This window comes from Furipterus horrens, unplaced genomic scaffold (genome assembly GCF_987537825.1).
Source record: "Furipterus horrens unplaced genomic scaffold, mFurHor1.1.pri manual_scaffold_2, whole genome shotgun sequence".
In the NCBI taxonomy this organism is placed as follows: domain Eukaryota; kingdom Metazoa; phylum Chordata; class Mammalia; order Chiroptera; family Furipteridae; genus Furipterus; species Furipterus horrens.
The window spans coordinates 188,725,546-188,748,274 of NW_028327172.1; the positions used below are offsets into that span (position 1 = coordinate 188,725,546).

The window sequence follows — 22,729 nt, forward strand, 5'->3', positions numbered from 1 at the left end:
ATATATAGATTGGCAGAAGGAGTCATAATGCTAAGGGAAAGTCAGGGAGGAAAACGAGAGAACTGAACAGAAAGTGAGAAGGCACAAGATACAAATGGAAGGATCAGCAGAGCCAGCAAGAGGCCAGGAATAGGGTATGTGCCTCTGATGAGTTTAAAGCATTGCTTTGTTATTTTGGGGCTTCAGCGCCACTGGCATTTTAAAGGCCACAGCACAAACTAGGTCTTAAGGCACTTTGTGGCTACAGTAGCTCTGTGCTTCTGAGTCTGTATGCAAAACAACTTTCAATTGGTGGTCCATATACTTTTAAGTAATTGTGCATGTACTACAGGGACTGAATTGCCAGATTGCCCACCTCCCCACCTCGTCAGCCCCGTATCTGAATATGCATATCAGTATTCATGCATGAGGTTTGCACCTCTGTGGGAGATCTGGTACAAAATCAGGGAAGGAAACAATAATTATGCCGTACTGCTGTGCATTTCCTTTCAATGCCCTCAATTTGAGTCTTCCCATACTGCACATACTGGCTTGGTCTCCATATTATTTCTGTGAAGAGAAGGGGTCCTAGGTTTATTTAGCACAAACTAGGCACCAGGTTTTCTGCTTCCCATATGGTGCTATTAATAATATTTTCTATACAACCAGATGTCTGCGGGCATCCTTTGAGACTGAAATCAATTAACCTGAGCCCTTTATCATGTATTATCGTAAGTCCCATGTTTTCCCTGAAATTTTTGTACATGTTCAGATCACTTTCACAGTCACCTCTGGTTCTAATTTCTTCTTTCTTCTTAACTCTTATTATCATTCTTGCCTTAAGTACATGACTGTTTTCTTCTGTACCCTCTATGCTGACCCGGATGTGAAACTCAGCACCTCAAAAACACTCCAGCAAAGCAATTGAACAGACAACAGATTTTTTTGAAAAAGTAGAGAATCAGTGACATTTTATATCACAGCAGTGAAAAATAACATATCAAATAACAAAATCCCTGTTTTAAATTCTTTCAGCCACTCCAACACTAGGCATTATTTGCTGAAAATGGCAAATTCTTGTCTAGTTTCTCAGTTCTCTGTGTCTCCAGTCTTCCTCTTTACCCTCTGGCTCTATTTTTTTGTTCTGGCCTCAACTTCCCTGTATTTTTACTCAGAGAATTTTCCTTTCCTAACTCTTCACATATTTTGTACTTTCAAAAGCTCACTAACATGTCCTCTAAACAAAAGGCCACTTCACTTATTCTGGGTCTTGCTTTTAGCACCACAGAATAACTGGTAGAGACTTTAAGACTGTCTCTTCCTCCCTGCTACTCAAGGGATATTCCAAAGATTTATTTTCCTACTGATATAAACTATGCCCTGCTGCTTGAGAAAAAAGAAGCGGGCTCTGTGAGTTGGAATGACATTTATTTTTCTTGCCCCCACACTCAGAGGCAAGGAAATTAACAGTAAGAACTCACAAAGACAGAGCCAGAACCTGGGGTGGGCCAAGCACCAACCCATTCGTTTATACCACTATGCCGCTTTTCCAGAGCAGATGGCAGCCAGTGAGTCTCCATTAACTAGTAAACTGAGGAAACATAGGAGGAAAAGGGTATAAGGGATGGAAAGGCAGAAGAGAGAGGAATTTTCAGTGATATTGAACTAGAGTTTGTAATTGTTTTCCTTTCATTCATGTGAAGTGAGGAGGAGAGAATGTGAGGAGTCAGGAGATGGTATTGAACATTTTATGTTAATTTGCTTCTGAATGCAAAGGAGACAATTTGTGGTAAAATAGTCTTTCTCTCAGTACTGAATGTCTACTTATAGCAAGCCATCTGCAAAGCAGCTGTCCTACAAAGATAATAAGCAGGTATCTATAAACTCTTATTCATCAAAATTATTCTTTGCTTTCCTGAACTGTTTCCAGTTGGCCTTTATTTTCCCCTTTGTATCTGGAATTTCCACACGTGCAAAAAAATCTTCTTACGAACTTCTAACTAACTAACTAACTAACTATATATACAGTTTTTCTTTTCTAGTAACTGTCCAATAAAATCAGAAAAATCAGAAGGTAAAGGGGTTTAGAAATTGCAAAATAATATACTGGTCTGATGGTTTCAGTTATGAAAGTCATTCTGAAATGACATATTTTCATACCTCAGTAAAACCCACAAGGCATTACACCTAAAATTATAACTTTTCCTGAATTGCAGCTTGTGCTGCATCCAGCCCAGCCTACCCTGGGGAAGCTAGCAATATCCTGGAACCATAGGTAATAAAATTCTGACTTGCCCTAGCCTGCGCGTGCCTGAACCTGTGTGGGACAGCAACCTGCAGTGAAAGCACACGTTTGCTTAAGCTTGACCTTGCTAAACAAAGCACATATTATTCTTTAGCTAAGGGATAAACAAATTCAGCAAGATTTGTATTGGTGAGTAGCAGCTCTCTGCTTTATTTAGTACAAAAAAGAAGGGGAAAAAAAGTACATGTGAAAGCCTGCAATGGCTTTAGCACAACTTAGGTCTCTTGAATAGCCTAACTCCGCATTTTTGAAATACAGAAACAACAGTGTATTTCAAGCACGTTGTTTTCCCCTAAGCTGTGCTCCATGAATGTCTCCTTCTTTATAAGTATACCGTTGTTCTGCAGTAAATCCTTTTAATCTCTATTTCTGTAGAAGCAAGCTAAGTGTTTAGTATATTTCTACTGTCATCATTTACATCAAGCCAAAAGAAACAGGGTTTTAAAAATTTTTTAATACGTATTCTTCCATGAGGCAGAAATTTGAAAAATACTTCCTGTAAGCTATGTGGTAATAATAACTTGCTATTTTAACCTTGAGATGCCATCTGCATTTCATAACATAATTTCTCAGTTCTGAAAGGACAGTGATGAAATGATCTGACCTTTATATATTCCTGTTTGATTTCTCTCTCAGTGTTCAGTGGGAAAAATAAAAAGAACTAAATATACCTGAGCCTTTTCTGTCTTCTTGACCCTGAAATGGGTCATCTAATTAGCTTCCTCACTCTCCCCACCAAGAAACAGTTGTCATGCTTCTCGCCTCCTGTTGTTGAAGTCCCCGGCCCTGCACCCTGTCCTCCTCCATCAGAGAATCCTGGACTGGGGCTCAATCCTTTCTTTCCACTGGCAGGAAATCTTGTGAATTGAAAAATAACAGATTTTAGATTTTCTGAGTCTTCATCTTGGACTTAAACAAACAAATCACCCCTGCCAGCAAAGCTGACAGGAAAATGTTGTGTTGCCTGTTTTATGGACCATGGCAAGGATGCCAGTGGAGGGAGAAACAACAAACAACCTGGGCTCCCACCAAACAACCCTCCCCTGGGACGAGAGTCATTTTCTTTCATTTCTTTCTTTCTCTCTCTCTCTCTCTCTCTCTCTCTCTCTCTCTCTTTCCTTCTTTCTTTCTTTCTTTCTTTCTTTCTTTCTTTCTTTCTTTCTTTCTTTCTTTCTTTCTTTCTTTCTTCTTTCTTTCTTTCTTTCTCTCTGATCATGTGAAGATGAAAAGGTAAGGCTCTGTCTAGGAAAGTAATCCTGCTAAACTGGAGCAAGAACACCAACTATTCCTCATACTAATGCTTCAGGCCTAAAATTCAAAACTCAATCCATTGGGAGGGATTCTGTCTGACCTTTCACTTAAAGAAACAAAAGATCTATTGTTATTAATAATACAATTCAGAGTTAACTTGAAAATGGAAAAGAAAAATCTGTTGGATAAAATGAGAAAGTGGGGATGATATTGTGATTTATAATAAGAAATAAATATTTAGTCTTCTTCCCCTCTCTCCTTCCCCTTTTCTGGTAAAGAGATCCTAACACCCTTGGGATTTCCGAAATGATGGGAGGGGTAAAGTTGTCTTTTGTTATGCTAATGAGGTGGCTTTTGAAAGCACCTAAAGATAGGGGCTGGTTGTCAGAGTAGCCAACCATGGGATTAGAGGATTAGAGTTTTCAGTCCCATTCCCTGACCTCCAGGGAAGAAAGAGGCTGAAATGAAGTTCAATCACCAGTAGTCAATGTAGGATCACTCATACCTATTCACTGAAGCCTCCATTAAAACCGAAAGAGATGGGGTTTGGAGAGGTTCTGGGCTGCTGGGAGAGTGCCGCTCCTGGAGCGGGCCTGGAAGCTCTGCGCCCCTTCCCCACACCTTGCCCTATGTATCTCTTCCATCTGGCTGTTCCCAAGTTATCTCCTTTTATAATAAACCAATGATCTAGTTAGGCAAATGCTTCTCTGAGTTCTGTGAACTGCTGTAGCAAAAAAGAATTGAACCCTAAAAGGAGGATGTGGAAACCTCTGATTTATAGTCATTTTGATCATAAATACAGGCAACCTGGGCTTGCAACTATAATAGAATCTGAAGTGGGGGGGGGGCAGTCTTGTAGAACTGAACCCCTAACCTATGGAACCTGATACTATCTCTGGGTAGTGTCAGAACTGAGTTGAACTGTAGGACACCCAGCTGGTGTCCAGACAATTGCTTGTTCTATGTGTGGTGAACGTTCCCCCACCCCCCGACCCCCACACACATGTACATTGGAATAGGGTCCCAGAATCTAAAAGAGAGGGTTAAATATCTGACTCTGAAGTCAAACAGGCTTAAGCTTTCAATACAATTCCAACACAAATCAACCTTCTTGGACTCAGTTCTTTGTCTGTGAAATTGGGATGTTAAATATTTCTATATCTGATGGCTCTTATAAAAACTGATGTCAAGTATTTATTCTGGTACCCAATACATGGTATGTATTCATTATATTTTAATAACTATTTCTGTTCTTTATGTTAAAGGTTGTCTTTTTCTTTCCCTGGACTACATACAGAAGTATACACAGACTTCAACTGAATACATTATATTATAAATTGAATTCAACATGTTTAACTCAGCTTGCCCTTTGTGGAAGGCATTTATCAGGCATAGTCTTCGAGAGATCTCACTACAGGAGACCCCTGGCATTTGAGAATTTAATGTCTTCTGCATTTCTTCTTTATTAATTACTCTAAAGTTAGTGACATACAACTTTCTCTAAGACATAAGTGTGAGTACTGTGCACTGTAAGGTCAATAAATTAGTTGTTCTTGAAGGAGTGACTGAATTAATGACAGTCCAGCCAAGTTCCCTGTCACAGCCTCTGAGTGTGTGGCTGTAATCTTGAATTATCTAGACTGTAAAGGTGATCAAAATGTGGGGATTTGAAGATCTTACAATGGATTGCTTATAAATATCAAGTAAAATTTTTAGAACATGAAATTCCTTAGTCAGGAAGGGTCTTAGAGAAATACTCTTTCTTGCCACACCTTTTTGTCTTTGGAGAGATCTGTATAAGCCAAGTAAGACAGACATAATTATCTTTTCTTGTTTTGAAGCTTTCTAAGGATGGATACTTCTCAGATACTCTTTGTAGCTCTTTTCAATATCATCTCACTCATCACAGTCAAGATGATCTTCCTTATGTCTAATCTAAACTTTATTTCTTCAAGAGTTCTCTCAGAAGGGGCATCAAATCTATTTCTAACATAGCACATTAGGTGACACTTTGCATACATTGTTCCAGTGTGATTTCAGTCAGTGAATGGATCGAACCTTTTCATAAGCCTGAAGACAGTAATCAAGCCATAACTTAATCTTTACAAAGTTTAACTCTGGGGTAAATAATATCAGTTGCTAATGTATTTCATCCTAGGACCCATTTTGCTAAATATTAACCATACTTACTGAACTTTGAAACGTCTCTGTCTTTAAATGTTATTAGAAGTAATGATGTTTTGTGATCTAACTGATTCAGTGACCTAACTCCTACACATACACTCTGAAGCCACTCTACCTGGGCTCAAGTCACAGCTCTATCACTTCATAGTTGTGTAACTTTGGGAAAGTTACTTAACTTTTCTACATCTCAGTTTCCTTGTTAGTAAAATAGAGATAATAAAGATACATACTTCATTATGCATCATTATAGATAGAGTGCATTAATACTTTTAAGGTACTTAGAATACTACCCACTTTATAGAAGTGCTCAATGACTATCATTATCAAGACTCCAGGATGATTTTCCAGATCTTGAGATTCATAGGCTATTAATGAATCTCCTTCTTTCTGAATACTCTTGGTAATCTTATCTCAACAAAGTTCTTACTGCCATTTTCTCTGCCTTGAATATCCACCTACATCTCCTCTTAAACATCTCAGTTTGGTTGCATTTCCCTATCTATAATACCATATAATGAGTACTACTTTTGATCAATTATGATCTCATGAAGACAGTTATTTTTGTGTAACTTACCTTCCCAGTGAGATTCTTGCCTGTTTCTTGAAGAAATAAAGTAAATCTTACAATTTTTAATAACCCTTTATAACTCCTAGCAAGTTTCTTTGGCCTTCTAAAATGATTGGTGAGCAAAGGTGAGCTGATAGATGATGTTTTTATTTGTTTGATTATTTCAAACATTACTGTAAAAGTTCTTATTAGGTTACCTCATCTACTCCACCTAATTCTATTGTTGATATTTATATGTAAAGCACTAATAACAGCTCTTGGGACACAGTAAGTGCTCAGTAAATAAGATGATAATGAAGAAGAATGAGAAGAAGAAGGAAGAGGAGGAGAAGGAGAAAAAGAGGAAAAGGAAGAAGAGGAAGAAGGAGGAAGAGGAAGAGAAAGAGAAGAGATATTTTTCTCAAGTCAGGTAAACATGATCTCATTTAGCCTTCAATGACCTAAGAAGAAAGTATCATTTATCCCCATTTTAAAGATGAAGAAATTTGAGCTTTGAGTGGCATAGAATAATCCTGCTTTCCCCAAGACAATGTTGGTTTATACTTCTTGTAGCAGTTAATATTAATAGTGTTTCCATTAATTATCAAAAGTGCTACTTGGATAATAAATTATGTGATTACTCTAGACTTAATTAATGCCAAGGTAACATATCCTGTAAGTGGAGGGGTTATAACTAAAACTACATAACTAAGTCAATTCCAGAGCTCTAATCCCTAGGCTAAATTCATGGAAAACCATGTACCCCATTTCTTCCACATACCAGGGAGTAATGCAAAATATGAAATTTAGAGAGCTTTGGGAAGACCATATACAGATTGAAACTTTATGTTTGAGAGGTCTCAGAGAACTGAGAGAACATAATCAGAAGGCAAGGTGGGGAAATTCTTTTCTTATTTTTCGGTCATCTAACAGAATAATTTCACAATTAGAAGTATTGTGAATTTCAACTGCACAATAAAAATATACAAAATATTATTATATTTGCTTATGAATAATATGACTATTTCTCCTGATGTTTGGCATTAAAAAGGAAGAAATTCATTAAAAGCCTGGAAGATAATAGAAAAATAATAAAAATACCAGTGCTTAAAATTTGTATAGTAATTTAAAGGTTATACAGAACATATTTGTATATGATTTATTTCTTTTGATCCTCACAGCTCCCTGAAATAGGGAGGACAGAAATTATTTCTGTTTTAAATGGAATTGAGAATCAAAGGGTTTAAGTCATGGGATTTATACTTCAGAGGATAAATTAGGATACAACATCATTCTGATATTTCAAAGTGATTTAAAATCATTCAAATATAACTCGACAGAAGCACATTCAAGGGGAATGTACTTACAGGGAAAAACCAAAATTAAATTTGCCAGAGAGGGAGTATCTGGACTTAAAAATTTCCCATGTGCTGCCCACTAGACACTAAATTTAACTATGAGATTCGTCAAGTTTTTAAAACTACAAGACATTATCAACACCTTGCCAGGTCAGCATGGATGCTACCTCTAGAAAGACTAGAGGTGAGTTTGTTGACTTCATATCTTGGGCTACAAAATATTGGGCCTTATTGTCAAATCAAGCCAAGTGCCTTTCGAGTCCAGAAGATCAGTGTGAACATTGCTGTCTCAGCACACCTTAACCATTTTTTTTCTAGCTGTGTCATATCAGGTCCCACAGTCAGAAAACTGCTGATTCTGGGCAAAAGTATAAAATAACTTCAGTTTCCCTTTTCTCCTCATGTACTCTTCTCTTCTCTGTCCCTTAAACCATTCATTCGCACCTTGGTTTAAACACAGGAATTGAAAACTAGCATTACTGTTTCCTCTCTCAGGGTTATTGCGTTTCAGCAGAGTCAAAGCTGAAGATACCAAGATCTAATGATGACATTTCAAGCTGGTAGCTTTCTGTTTCATCTGAAATCACCTTGTGTAGATGCTCCCCATGTACACTACCAACATATTCCCATATTTTGACTCAAAAACAAACCTCCACTCAGTGAGATTGAATAGTATTGAAAAAGAATAATGATATTTGCCTTGTTTGAGTTTGGGTTCACCTGTCTCTGCCTCTTTTGCAGAACTAAAGGTGCAAACTGCTTACAGTGTGGAACAGCTGCATGGTGACTATGCAAAAGCATAATCCATCAAGATACGCTGATGTTCTAAAACAGCAATTTTGAACACAGTAGGGCAGATGCCATCTGTGTCTCCTGAAAGTCACTCCTTTCCACAAATTCATTGAGCCAGGTTATGATCCCCTTCAAATTTCATGAGAACACAGCTTGTGAGGTGTCCCCCAAAGTGGTGTTTGCATAGATGTAGGAGATAGATGCCAGTAACTCACCAAGGACTAAATTTGACTTTCCAGGTTTGTGAGTACATTCTACTCTCCAAATTTTTCATCCTGTCCTCCCCTCATTCCCAACTTCAAAACATCTAAAAGTCAGTTCTCACCATACCAATCCGTTATTAACCTGTATAGAGAATCTCCTTTCTCTCATCTCATCAGCCTCAACTCTGTTGTTTTACTTTCTCACTTGTTTCCTTGAGATGTACTGATGTGTGTTTGTTGGGGATGGAGTGGGGAACAGGGCAGAGGGGTTATGATGTCAGTGGAAAGAATCTTTTATCACCATGTAATGTAATAGTTGATTTAACACAGTTACTAGTTATGACAAATTACTGTGTGGATGTAAGAGTTTCAGACAAATGTTGACATTTGAAAGCAAATATACCATGTAATTGCAAAAACACAATTAGAAGCAAAAATGACTAGATATATAAATGGGTATATAGATATAGAAAGATATATATTATGTACATATATGTTTACTATATATATTTCTGGATTAGGCATATTTTTGATATTATATTTTCAAATTTCATTAAGTTCCTTTGTCATCTTTAAAAATCTAACATCTCATTCAAAACTTCTCCAGATTGGCTAAAGGAACTCTCTTCACATACTATCTTTTATGTTTGATTTTCCTTCTTTTTAAATGCCATTCACTTTGTAGTCATCAATCAGTTTATTCTTTAATAATTTCTTAAGTGTTTCCAGAAATAATGTAGTTCAGGTGTCAGTATGGAGATGATGTTTTGAAAATGAAAATCAGTCATTATTTTCTAAAGGTGATAAAAGCTTGTGTTTTATTTATTTATTTATTTATTTATTTATTTATTTATTTTGTGTGTGTGTGTGTGTTTGTATACATGTATACATACAGGGGTCTCCAACTTACCATGGTTTGACTTACAATTTTCCTACTTTATAATGGTGTAAAAGCAATAAGCAGTTGGTAGAAATATGCAGTCAGTACTTTACGAATTTTGATCTCTCTCAAGATAGTGATATGCAATATGATATTCTCTCCTGCAGCTGGGCAGCCACAGGGAGCCACAGCTCCAGGCAGCCATGCGACCACAGGGTAAATAGCCCATGCTCGATACTGGACTGTGTTGCCACCAATTTTAGATATTGTGTGATGTGTCTTTTGCATCCCATCTGTATCTCCTGCTTCTGGGGAGAAGAGGAAGGCAATTACTCTAGAGATGAAACAACATAATTGCCCACCTGCAGGCTAACATAAATGTTCTGTGCATGTGTCAGGTAGGCTAGCCTGAGCTATGATGTTTGGTGGGTTAGGTGTATTAAATGCATTTTTGACTTGTGCATATTTTCAGGACAAGTTTGTCAGAACATACGCCCCACATCGTAAGTGAAGAAGTATATATATATATATATATATATATATATATATATATATATGCATTGATATTTGTCATGAAGTGAAACTAGCTATGCCATGTGATAAAGTTGTTTCTATGGAAACAGCTCGTGATTCATGATCAACATAAAAGAAAATTACAGATGAAGGTATAAGGTAGACCTGACAGAGAGACTATTAATTCCTGAATTAAAAATTTAAATGCCATTATTACTCCTTTTTATGACTAGAAAAATTCCTTTATAATCTTAATAAATGTTATTGTTATTAAGTCCCTGCAATATGTAAAGAGTTACCTGCAGAGCATAAAAAATATAACCCTAAACTTTCTGGAGCTTATATAGTGTGGGGAGAAAAGATAAGGTTAATAAATAAAAACCTTGTATGTGCTAAAAAATGATCACTATTTATATTGGGGCTTTTGTCCTTTCAAAGTCTTAATTTTTTATATGCCTAATCCACATATTTTCCAGCAGAATTCTCTCTAGTGTGGCTACAAAAATGGCTCTATAGAAGAGAGGTGATTTCCTGTGGGGTTTGAAGTAGCTCTAGATGCATTTTGATGGGAGAGGATTGCAGGTGGTAGAAGGGAGAAATGAAGGCCTCTGACATGAGAAAATGTTCTAGGCACAGGTAGAATTTCAAATAAATGTCATTGAATTGTCCCTCTGAAAACCACAAAACTGTTTCTCGTGACTAGAGAATTGTATATCATTGCCTTGAAAGTAATAGATCAGAAGAAGAGAAACCTCCTCCTGAGTCACAGAGGGTTAGAGTAGGCAGGGACCCTAGCTTTCAATAAATCTATTCCCCCTCTTTCAGGAAGGATCCCAAATAAACCCACTCATTCAAGCAGGATTCACTCTTAGCAACTTGCCTGGTTAATCTTTTCAGCAGCAGGAGCAAGGCAAACTTTTCTGTTGTATCTGAGGGGCCCTAAACTTCTGTTCCTTTTCAGTTTAGGAAGGGATGGAGTAGCTGATTGCTAACAGCTACCTAGAAATCTCTTTTTGAATCTGTTTCTCCAGTTGTTTCTCTGCCTTCTTTCTCAAAACTAAATAATACAATTGCTGAATGTGCCTTTGTTTAAATATGTATCCTCCTTCCAGAAGACCATTTGTGGGACACAGGGCTCTGTTGAATTCTTGTTTAAAACCACCCCCTTCAGGCCATTCAAATATTTCATTCTCTTGCAAAGCTCCTGGGAGTCCCTTTTTAATTTCCTGGCAGCTAAGCTTCATCTCTCAGGGCACGCTATTGGCCTCACGTGTGCCATCTGTTCTACCCAGTTTCATTTCATCCCCAAATACGATTTCTGCAAGAAGTCACACTGCTTTCATGTCATTTCATATGGAAACACAATGTTCCAGCAGGACTCTGAATCATTTTAGGGACATGATGGAGAACAGCGCAGATGCTGTGTAAGTGGGTCCCTCCACATCTATGTTCCCCATCTATAACATATGGTTTTATGAGGGCAACTAAAACAGGGTATGAAGTTCACTTCTCTGGGGGAATTTGAAAAGTATAGTCCAAATCCTGTCAGGATCTAGGTCTTCCTAGATAAAGAACAATATTGCTAGAGAGTAAAATTGACTGCACTCTATTCTCTGTCTTTGGCCAGCACCTTTTCTCAGTGTCTCTAACCAAGCCATATCAGCCACCCCATTTTTGGGCCCCAGGATTTCTCCCTATAGAATTTGCCTTATTTGCGAACAGAACTATAAGAGTCACTAAAGAACTAGTCTTTTTCAGCATAATTCTAACTTGTAACGTTCTACCTCAATGTTCCCACAAGTACCTTATAACAGCATGGCTGATTTTTTTTTTTTTTGTAATGCTGAAAACATGTTCTTCCACTTCAGTGGTCAATGAGATGGTTGGTGCTTCTTTACCTGTTGCTTTCTTTCTAGGCAGATGGTGCTGCATGTAGTTGTCATTCAACATGAAAGCCCATAAGGTATCCTACGTTCATTTCCTGTTAAGCTCTGTTATCTAACTAGCCACAATATCGCTCTGATTTGCCCCAACATCTGCCCCCCCCCTTTCCACAGCTAAGGCTACTGTTCCACTTTAAGCATTTATCATTTCTCATCTGGACTTTGAAACACTCTCTTGGCTTCTTAACTAGGAGTACTGTCTCCAGTCATAGCCTGCACTATTCATCCTCCACACGACTACCAGAATGATCTACCTGAAATGCAGAACACAGTCCCTGCTACCATCTTTAAGAGCTTTTCTGTATTTCAAGATTAGGATTCACTTCCTTAGCATATCAAGTCCAGCATCATTGTTTCTCTCTCTCTCTCCCTCTCTCTCTCTCTGTGCGCACAAACTCACATTCATGCGTGTCTTGTAAAAGTGAAAGCATAAAACATGTAAGCATACAATTCAAAAGGACATATAAAGAACCGTAAGTGTCCCTCCAACTCATACTCCTAGTCTTGGCTTCACTTCCAAGAGAAACCTTATTACTCGTTTCTTGTGTATTCTATAAATTGTCAGTGCGTATAAAAACTATATATATATATATATATTTACAGAGAAGCTTCTTTTTTACACAAGTGAGAACACTCAAGAACATTATTTTACTCTTGCTTTTATAATTCTGTCTTATCTCTTGACACTCTCCCCTGCACCCTTTAAGTTCTCACAACAGTGAGCTACCTGTAGTTCCCAGACCATATCATGGTATTTTGAGACACATCTGCCAATGCTTATGCCCTTCCTTTTGTTTGCAAGTTTTGTTCATTTGCAGCCTATACATAGTTCTATCTCCTCTACCTCTTTAAGATCCATGTCAAGCATGACCCTTTCTCCATGCCTTAGAAACAACCCCTCTATGCACCCACAGGATCCTAGACTTGTATGTCTCTATCATAGCATCTAACACATTGTCTTAAAATAATTTTGTGTGTACATTGTTTTGTGCTCTGTAAAATATTTGAAAGTATGGTGCATATCTTGGTCATATCACCATTCTTAGAGCCCCGTTTAGGCCATTAAAAAATTGACTAATTATCTATAAGCATATATTGAACCGAAACACACCAAGACCAAAGTTTGTTTCAAAATCTTTAAAAGGGAAAAAAACCTTCACATTCCTAAATAGAAGTCTTAAATAACTTTAAACACTAAAGACTGTAAACATCTCAAGGACAGCAATCACATCTGTTATATTCACAAATGTACTTGAATGAATGCTCTTGGAAAAAAATGGCCTTTAATCTTAAATATACAATATGATGATGGGTTTTATTGAAGCTTCAAGGGTGGGGATACCTTAGGCACTTAATAAAAGGGTAATAGAAAAAAAATACTGGTAGAAAAATAATGACTATGTAAATTCTAAAGTGGGGTTCCTGGGTTCATGAAAGAAAGCCCATACAACTTTCACTCTTTTCTGTGTGTGTGTGTGTGTGTGTGTGTGTGTGTGTGCATTTGTGTCTAACCTTTTCCCTCCAAGTTATCACCTCTGATAGAAATTAATTATAAACCCTTTCTTGAGCATTTTTGTCAAATGACAAGTAATAGATTATTTGCTACTAACAATTAACTTATTTCAATAGATAGCAGTCAAGAGGTTTCATGAAATGCACAGTCTGCTGAAAACAGGAGTAATCTAAAATGCAGAAACTTGATTGTGGTATTATGAAAAAATAAGATACAGTGCTCAAAAAAGTTCATGAGGAAACTTTTTACTAACATGAAATCTACTATAAGCATATATTCATCCATCTTCTAATTATCCTCAAGGATAATAATGCCACTTGAGTTATTAATACTCCAGTCCTTTGGAAAACTGTAATACCATTTTTCTTTTGAAATATTTTATCCTTCTTGATAATATGTTTTTATTCATGTGCATTTTGAGGGTGCTATCAAGATTTTGGGGGCATGCCAAGACAAAAAGGACCAAACACAGAATTGATAGTAAGTACTGTTTAGTTGAGACAAACACCTTGGCTTTACCCCTTGCTACCAGACCACCTGATGGAAAGATTCTAGGTGGGATGGGTAACCTCTTTAGGGTACTCAGATCCTAGAAAATAACAGTTTCCTTCTGTTTCACATTAAGTGTTGAAAAAAGTATTAGTTTGGCAGTAGTGTAGCAATGATCCCAGTTTGAATTCAATTAACAGTATTGGATACAAATAGTTCTAATTTGGTCTTGGCTTCAATATTCGATATAATATAAAGCAGGTGCAAGTTAAGTCTCATTTTGAAGACAATTGAGTCAACATTTCTCATGGCTGTCTCTGGGAATGCGTTTAGGGAAAAAATGGAAGATAATGCCATGACCAATACAATGGTGATTCAGGAAGCCCAGACTGCCTACAATATTATTATCATGTTCCAGGAGACTACCATCATTTGCACTCAGTGAGAATTCAATAAATGCTTGTTAGTTGACACATCTAACAGGGAAATCCAATGAAATCAGATGAACTCTAACTGGAGAATAAGATGGAGAGGAAGAATCTAGATTTTGACAGCCTAAACTCTTTAAATGTCTAAGCTTATACAATATTTGAATTAAAAATAGGTTTAGCAATCATGACATTTACCATAATATTACCTTAATATTACAGATATTTGAGGCCCAGAGAAGTCAAATGACTCACTCAAGTTCCCAAGGCTAACTAAGTTCTAGAAATATTTTTTTAGTTGCCTAGCAGATGGGAACCAGCCTCCAGAGTCAGGCTGTTTGGTTTCAAATTTGGGCTCTGCCATTTATCAGTTCTATAACTTCTGAACAAGTTATTTAACCTCTCTCAACCTAGGTCTCCCTCTCTCAACCACAATTTCTCCATCTTAATGGGAGATAATAGTTGTATAGCTTTAGCTCAAGGATTAAATGAATTACTAATATAAAAAGGAACAACTACTTGATAACCATACCTGATACATAGGATGTATTCAATAAATTTTACTATTTATTTTCATTGTATTATACAATACCTAGTATGACCTTGTAATCCTAAGAACATAGGCTTTCAAATGCAAACTCAAAAATTTAAAGATCTGCATAGGATTGCTGTGATGTGGCTTAAGGTATAGGAAAAAATCTTTGTTTTCTCCAAACAGAAAAGCAAAGGTAAGTTTTTCCTCTCTCACCTTCTCCAGATGGTATAATGTTGTAAACCAGCACCTAAAAGTGAGACCTGGTTGATTATTCATAAGAGAAAAACAAACTTATGTCTTTATTTAACTGCTGATATCTGTTCCTACTTTTAAATGGTACTGACCTATTTGCTCTGTTTGCAAGGAAATTCTATTTTAACCTCTGAGAACTTAGTGGCAGCAGCCAGAGTATGTTTAGGCTATTTTACAAAGCTATTGCCAGTGCCTCAGTAGGGGCAAACACAATTTGCAATGCTCTCTATTCTGAAGAGAAGTCATTGGTGTTCTGTAAAGCAGCAGAATAGTACAATATTGTCAGAGTGACAGTGCTTGGCAATATTTTCATGGCCATCATTTAAGGTCAGTTGACTCATAAGTGGAAGGACTGCTTATTAGTCTAAGTCACGCGCCATCATCCAGGCTCTTGCCTTTTTCCTGTTGCTTGTCATTAATTACTAAACTAAATTTCCACTTTGAACACAGTTACCTATTTACCTAGGGACTAACTTGAAACTTAATTTGGAATCTTGGAATAATACCATTCCTAGAGAAATTTAAGAGAAAAAAATATGTTCATTTCTTACTAAAGCTAAATCTTAGAATAATTTACTGCAGATGTTGCTACTTGAAGTGCTGGCATCACCTAGGAGTTAGGATTGCAAAATGTTCAACCCCCATCCCAGACCTCTGATTCAGAATTTGCTTTTTAATGTTTTAAGATCTCAGAGTGATTCAGGTACACACAAAAGATTGAGAAACACTGAATTAAAGAAATGAGTGGGGAGGGGAGGGATTCTGACAGGCAGTTACTGTTTTGTGCTACCAAGATGACGATAATTATACATAACTGAAATGTGCACCAGAAACCTGGAATCACATATTAAAATAACAACAGCAGCAGTAGTGGGCTTTAACAACACTGAATATTTGGTAGATTATATTTCCTTTTTTTAAGGCATTATTTAAACAATTGGCTCATTTTAGTTTAGTTTTGGGTTTGTTTGTTTTGGTTGTTTTATTGTTATTTATAATGCCTATAAGAACATTCACTACTGCATCCATCTAGGCATGAAGGAAGGAAAGAAACAATAAGTATATGTTAATTATCTGTTACTGGGAATGGCTACTTTAAGTTAAGATTCAATACATGTAAAGTCTTCTGGGAGTGATCACTTGGTCCATGGCATCTTTAGATCAGGAAAAGGGAGCTCTGTGGCTAGAACTCTTATTTGATCATCAGAAGCTACCTCTTCAATAAGAAAGAACAACTAGTCTTTGGAATATGAAGTACAAGGGTTCAACCACTTGTTTGCATGTAGTTAACATCATGTTTCCCCAACCTAGTTAATATGACAAAGAGAAGACTTTCTTACTACTATCTGTGTTTTACAGGGTTACTTTAATACAATTTCTGAGGCTATTGTCTCTTTTTTTGTCCCAACTGACTCCTGTTCATTTTTAGTTTCTCTAGAATATGTGTATGTACATGTGTGTGCAGATATATGGCTTGGCAGAAATTGTTAAGAGAGGTTTGAAGGGCTTACTATAATAATAAATGGAAATCACAGTGGTTTTTTAAGATGATTAATAAAAAAAAATAGTATATAGTCACTGTCACATACACAATATATAACAAGATGCCAGAAGAGAAATCCTTAATTCAATCAATAATATTATTGCCTGAAAAGTCTTGCTCTTAAGTATTGTTTTATTCCTGCATCAGGTTTTGCATTCACGGCTCAGTAACTACAATCCTCGATAGTAGAGACTTTTGACTGTAAAAGCTGTCTATTTTATTTTCTTATTTGGGAAAAATGTTTTACATCTTGAAGTATATGAATCAGAAAATACTTTTGATGTTATGCTAGTCTTTAAAAGGGAGAGTTCTATAAACTAATATGGAGTTATATTTCATTAAAAAATAAAAATTAAAGCCCTGGCTGCTGTGGCTCAGTGGATTGAGCATGGCCTGCGAGCCAAGTATCGCTGGGTTGATTCCCAGTCAGGGCACATGACTAGGTTGCACGTCTGGTCCCCAGTTGGGGGCACGCGAGAGGCAACCACACAGTGATGTTTCTCTCCCTCCCTTTCTCCTTTCCCCTCTCTCTAAAAATAAATAAATGAACAAAACAAAAAACAAAAATTAACAGAACCTAGTTTCAAATCCATTAATGTACTATAAAGTTATCATGTCATCTTTTTAGCTGTGGAATAGGTAGACAATAATGATAATGAGTAAGAATACAAAAATGAGCAATGCTTTAGTAGTGAATTTTAGTCTGAATTTTCCTTAAAGCTATTTCCACATTCTTTCTCCATTCTTTTTTATTAATCTCAAGAGTAACTGCCTATCAAGCTACTAAAACATGATTAATATAAGAAGCAATCAGTTTTATTTTTCATAGACATGTCAGTCCTACTTATATTATCTGAAAACCAAAGCATATTATAGGCCATTCTCTCAACCCGGGTAACCATCCAGGTTGTGTTTATACAAAATCTTCAATCCTAAAATTCCTCATCATTATCATTTTTCTTGCAGTTATTTCCAATCTATTTATTTTAATACTTTATCACAGATGAGAGAAGATTAAAGAAACTTTGGTTTTGTTGATAGCTATCATTAAAATGAAAAACAAAGAAGAATAAGTAAATCAAGTTCTGTTATTTTTCAATGTTCAGTGCTTCCTATTTTCCTATATATCTCTAACACCATTGTGGAAAAATAATGGGTATTTTAGTAGAATATATTTTTCATAACTTTATATGCTTGGTGAATATTTTTAAAAATCATGTGTAAGATAACATGATGCAGTGAGTAAATAAACCGTATTATTCCATCACCAGGAACTATTTCCAGTGGCACTGCAATTAAATTCTTTTTCTGAGTTTATGTGTGAATTCAATTGAAAAACTGGTTATACAGAGCTTTTCTGTTGTAGTAGTGGTGGTGGTTGTTTTGGCCAATTGCAACTTCCCACTTCAATTAAAAACAAAAACAAAAAAACCCTGGAAAGGTGTTTGAAATATAGTCAACAGAATTATACATTTTTTAAAAAAAATTCTGGAAAGTACAATATGCTATACAGAAGACTGACCACTGGCAAAGGCGCTGTTAGCCTTTTGAGCTTTCCTACTCTTTCCCTGTTTTATGAATTATCTATGTGGCTACTTACAGGGTGCCAAAATAAAAGAATAAAAGGTATTATTATTTATCTTCCTGATACAAACAATTTGTTTTTCCTATTTTTTTTTTTTTTTTAGCCACAATAGCATGGATTGGGTATGATTTGTATATGTACACATGCTATTATATTACCCACTGTGTGTAAATAGTGTATTTTGGTTATTTTGTTGTAGTGATATGTATGTGAACAGAATATTATGAATAAGTCAGTCTATTAAAAATCTTTGCCAAGTCAGAAAATATTCATTGTGCATTACTTTTTAAAAACAGGTTTTCTTTTTTCAATACAGTTTAAAAATAGTATTTTAAATAAGCTATTTATATCCAGGTAAGTTACTTTTGGGGTGAGCACTTCCTAAAGTATATAAATACTTAATCGATATTATATTACCAATATAATATTGTATGTCAACTGTAGTTGAAAATCAACTTTAAAAGAAAATAATAAAGCTGTGTAAGTTACAACTATAAAATACAGAAATTTAATAGTCACGTTTATTATAATCATATTCGATAATTATAAACATATTTTTCTTCCTTGTAATCTTAAATTTTTTCTTAAACCTTAGCACATTAAAATATGAGACAATAGTAATGAAATAAAAAGAAAATTCAATAGCCTTTATAGCTTTAAACAGATAAAATTCCTAAAGGTTTTAATTTTTAAGTTATTCAGGCTGTCTTTTGCTGCCACAATAATTTTTTCCCAAGCAGGGGACAAAATGACATACTGCTTACATAGATCTAGCTGTTCCCTAGGTGGTTGGTTCTAGAAAAGCAACAGGCTTTCTCCCCTGCCTTACCAGAAGCAACAGTTAGAAACTCTAACTAGAAAACTGCTACCCACAGTGGCTGGAAGCAGCCACTGGAGAGTGACAGCTATGATTTCAACCCTTTTTTTTTTTTTTTTTTTGCAACAGCTTCAGAAAAGGAGGAGGAAAAAGGGAAACAATAGAATGTTAACCCTTTGAAATGAAAGGATTGAGCTGTTACTCTCGCCCCCCTCCCTCCCACCTTCCTTTTAATCATCAGGCTTTTTTGGCATGCTTTGCTTTCTAGGGTAAAGCATCTTAAATTCGCAAGATGCAGCAAGACAAATCCATCAGCCCCCACACGGGAACCATATAAGGCTCCCCAGAAGCTGGTTTGAGCACTTTCATAATAGCCAGCATGGACTGTTGTCTCAGCCTGTTGCTTCTGCCACACGATGTGCTAGAGGCTGGAAAGAAGGCTGGGACACTGAAGCCCCGCTGTATGCTTGTGTGCGTGGTGGGGCGGGGAGGGGGAACGCTGGGTCTGTCCAGGCTCCCGGGCTGCGGAGACCGGACCCGGCGAGAAGGAGGCTGCGGACCACCGTCCGAGGACCCTAGTGCAGGCCGCCCGGCCGCCGGCAGATGGTGCCCTCCGCATCATCGGAACACCAGAGGAAACCCTTCCAAAGTAACGCTCAGACTCCGCCCCACCGGATCCACTGCTGCCAGGCACCCGTCTTTCCCCAAATAGTGCCGGGCACGTTTCTTTCGGAACACCGCAGTAGCCTGTGGTGTGCGTGTGTGCATGTGCGTGTGTGTGTGTGTGTTTTGAAAATACAAACCAGGGGCAACAGGGTGTGTGTGTGTCAGAGTGGGGAGCGCACGAGGAGTGGGACTCCCGGGGCCGGAGCGAGATGACCGCCAATGAAACGCAGAGGGCACCGGGACCGGTCCATTTCGTATCTGCGTAAGCCCGGCCACCGAGCCCGTCCTGAGGCCACTCACCATGTTCACTTCGGAGACCATGTCTATGCTGGCGACATCGATCCGCATCCCGACGTCCACGGGGGGCCCTGCCGGGGAAGTGGGACGCATATTCTCAGAGTGTTGACAGGCTGGGGAGGGGAGAGGGGCTTCCTTTGCTCTTACTACATTCTGAATGGGCTCCTTCTACCCCCGCCCCTCCTAACAGGGGACAGCGTAGGAAAACAGGTGTGGGCACACGCGTAATGCAGTGACTGTGCAGAGGGTGTGTCGGGCCGGGGGAAGGTCGGTTCTGCCTGGGGTTTCATCCACCTGCGACTGGGGGATCCTGTGTGTGTGCGTGTGTGTCCAGGGCGTAAGGCGTAGTGTACGCTTACGAATTACATGCTTTTCTTTCTTTCTTTCTTTTTTTTTTTGACATTTATCTTTGACAGTAAAGGAGAATTAGATGTAGGTTACAGGTTGAAAAAAGATGAAGCTTTACCTCCAAAGTCTGGCCGCAAGCGAATGTCATATCCTTTGAGCAATCTGTCCACTGTCTCTTTCACGTATGACATGTTGCTGGGCTCATTGGCGCTGAAGGGAAGAAGTAGGGACCGTATTTAGAATGAACACAAACTGCAAGTAGATATAAAAATAGACAGGCACACCTACCCCCAAATACCAGGCTACATGACCCAGCAAGCATGTAACAAGAAAAGCACTAAGAAAAAAACAACAGCTCACCTGTGTGCACAACAGACCATGGCAATCATCACGGGGAAAGAGAGAAGCCCCAAACTCTCTCGATTTTGTACTCTCCACATTACTAACTCTGATTGAAGAATTGTCTTTTCGGCGAAGATTCAAGGAATGCAACTTAGTCGGCGGCAGGGCAGTAATTCCCCCCGAACGGACCTGCGCATGCGCGGAGGGTGCTGACTACCAAAAGACACCTTGTGCCTTGCAAACAATATTCCTAGTGGAACAGGCAACAGATTTCAAACCCTTTAAAGTTCCTGTTTGTGGTGCTCGGCGTCCTCAGAGTAGTCAGAGATATCCTGCTGTTTGCTTGCTGTGGATTTTACATGCATGTGTTACAGGGCTTGAGGTTGCTATGTTCTTTTCCTCTCTTCCCTCAACCTGTGGTTTCTTTTTTCTTTTTCTTATTTTAAACTCAACTCGCAGGCATCTGGCTGCCTGTGATTAGCACCTTTCGTTGACAGTCACGGTGCTCCTAGAACTGGGAGTTTGAAGGCAAGGCGGTTCTCTGGTCACCAATGTGTGTGTGTGTGTGTGGGTGGGTGGGTGCGTGTGTGTGTGATGGGAAGGACGAAGGAGGGAAAAAGTGAACGTAGAGAGAAAACCGGAGAAGAGAAGAAGGGACTGGGGCAGATTAGTTGAGGACACCAAGAATCTGGTCCCCTCGGGACATGCTTTGGGATAACTGCCTTAGTGTAGGTCTTCTCTGTGGGAGGGAGAAGAGCAGGGGCGGGGTCAAAATTTTAGATCCCTTTTCTTTCCTCCCCCTTTCCCCTTTCACGTCTTTCACTGCATGATGGGGGAGGGAGGCGACCCAAGCGATGAGACAGCATCTCTAGGCATGCAATCCTTTTTCTAGGGCCATCCGCCCCAAGTCCCAAGTTCCACTTTTTTGTAGGTCCCAGGGAGGAAAACCCCTTTCTTAAATTGCCAGCGTGTTAGGTCGTATTTAGTAACCCAGAAGGATCCTGAAACACACGAAGGGTCTAACCTCTGTTTGCAAGTGATTGGGGTTCTGTAGGAGCAACAGTTGTTTGAATTAAATGAAATTCTATCAATGCAATTCGATAAATGTTATTGAGCGCATGCTGAGCTGGAAGCCCTGAGCTAGGTGTTTGTTCATTTATTTAACAGTATATATTTAATCTTTATGATGTTCTAGACTTTCTGGGACTTAGAAACCATTTAAAGAGGACTCCTGTCCTAGAGAAATTCACAGACAAATGGGGGGGATGAAATATCTATTTCGAGATAGTGCTATGGTGACAAGAGGGCTGTTAATTCTATCAGGGAGAAGTAGGATATGGTTTCCAGAGGAGAGATCTTTCTGCCAAAGCAGGGAGGAAGGAGTATGCCACAATAAGGAAACAGACTGTGCCATATCCTGTAGACTTAAAAGACTGTGGTCTGCTTGGATAGTTGAACCCTCAAAAGACTGAGAAGAATATAAGGGAGGGAGGGAGGGATGGTGGGTGATGAAGATGCAAAGGGAAGCTGAAGCCAGGCTATAAATAAAATTACATACTGTACTATACGGATTCGAGTTTCTGTAAATCACTATGGGTTTTAAGTAGAAACGGTCAAGGTCACATTTAGATTTTAGACAGAATGTTCTGGTAGAATAATTATAAGAACAATTAATATTTGTCACTTTCTATATGCTGGTTATTGTGTATATTACCTATTATTGCTTTTAACTTTGTAACAATACAGATGTGATATATATTGTTCTCATTTTATAGATAATGATGCCAGGAACAAATCAGAGTAATGCAATTAGTTTCATAACAAACAAATAATAAGTGGTGGAATCAGAATTTTAAGCCAGAATCTATGAGCCTAACTACCCTATGTTTTGAAACATAAATCCCAATGAGAGGAAACAGAGACAGAGAAAACAAGAAGAAAGAGGGGTTATTCTAACAT

General features: G+C 37.9%; 1 protein-coding gene across 1 annotated transcript in view; it reads right to left on the reverse strand.

The window, feature by feature from the left end:
• GABRB1 (gamma-aminobutyric acid type A receptor subunit beta1) overlaps positions 1–20,923 on the reverse strand; it is a 342,039-nt gene extending 321,116 nt beyond the window's left edge. The window contains exons 1-3 of the mRNA XM_090268178.1: positions 20,789–20,923; positions 20,547–20,638; positions 20,084–20,151 (exon numbers count right to left, since the gene is read on the reverse strand). Of these exons, the coding sequence (XP_090124304.1) occupies positions 20,084–20,151; positions 20,547–20,638; positions 20,789–20,868 (240 nt within the window). The 5' untranslated portion in view covers positions 20,869–20,923. The remainder of the gene's footprint in view (positions 1–20,083; positions 20,152–20,546; positions 20,639–20,788) is intronic.
• Positions 20,924–22,729: the final 1,806 nt, after the last annotated feature.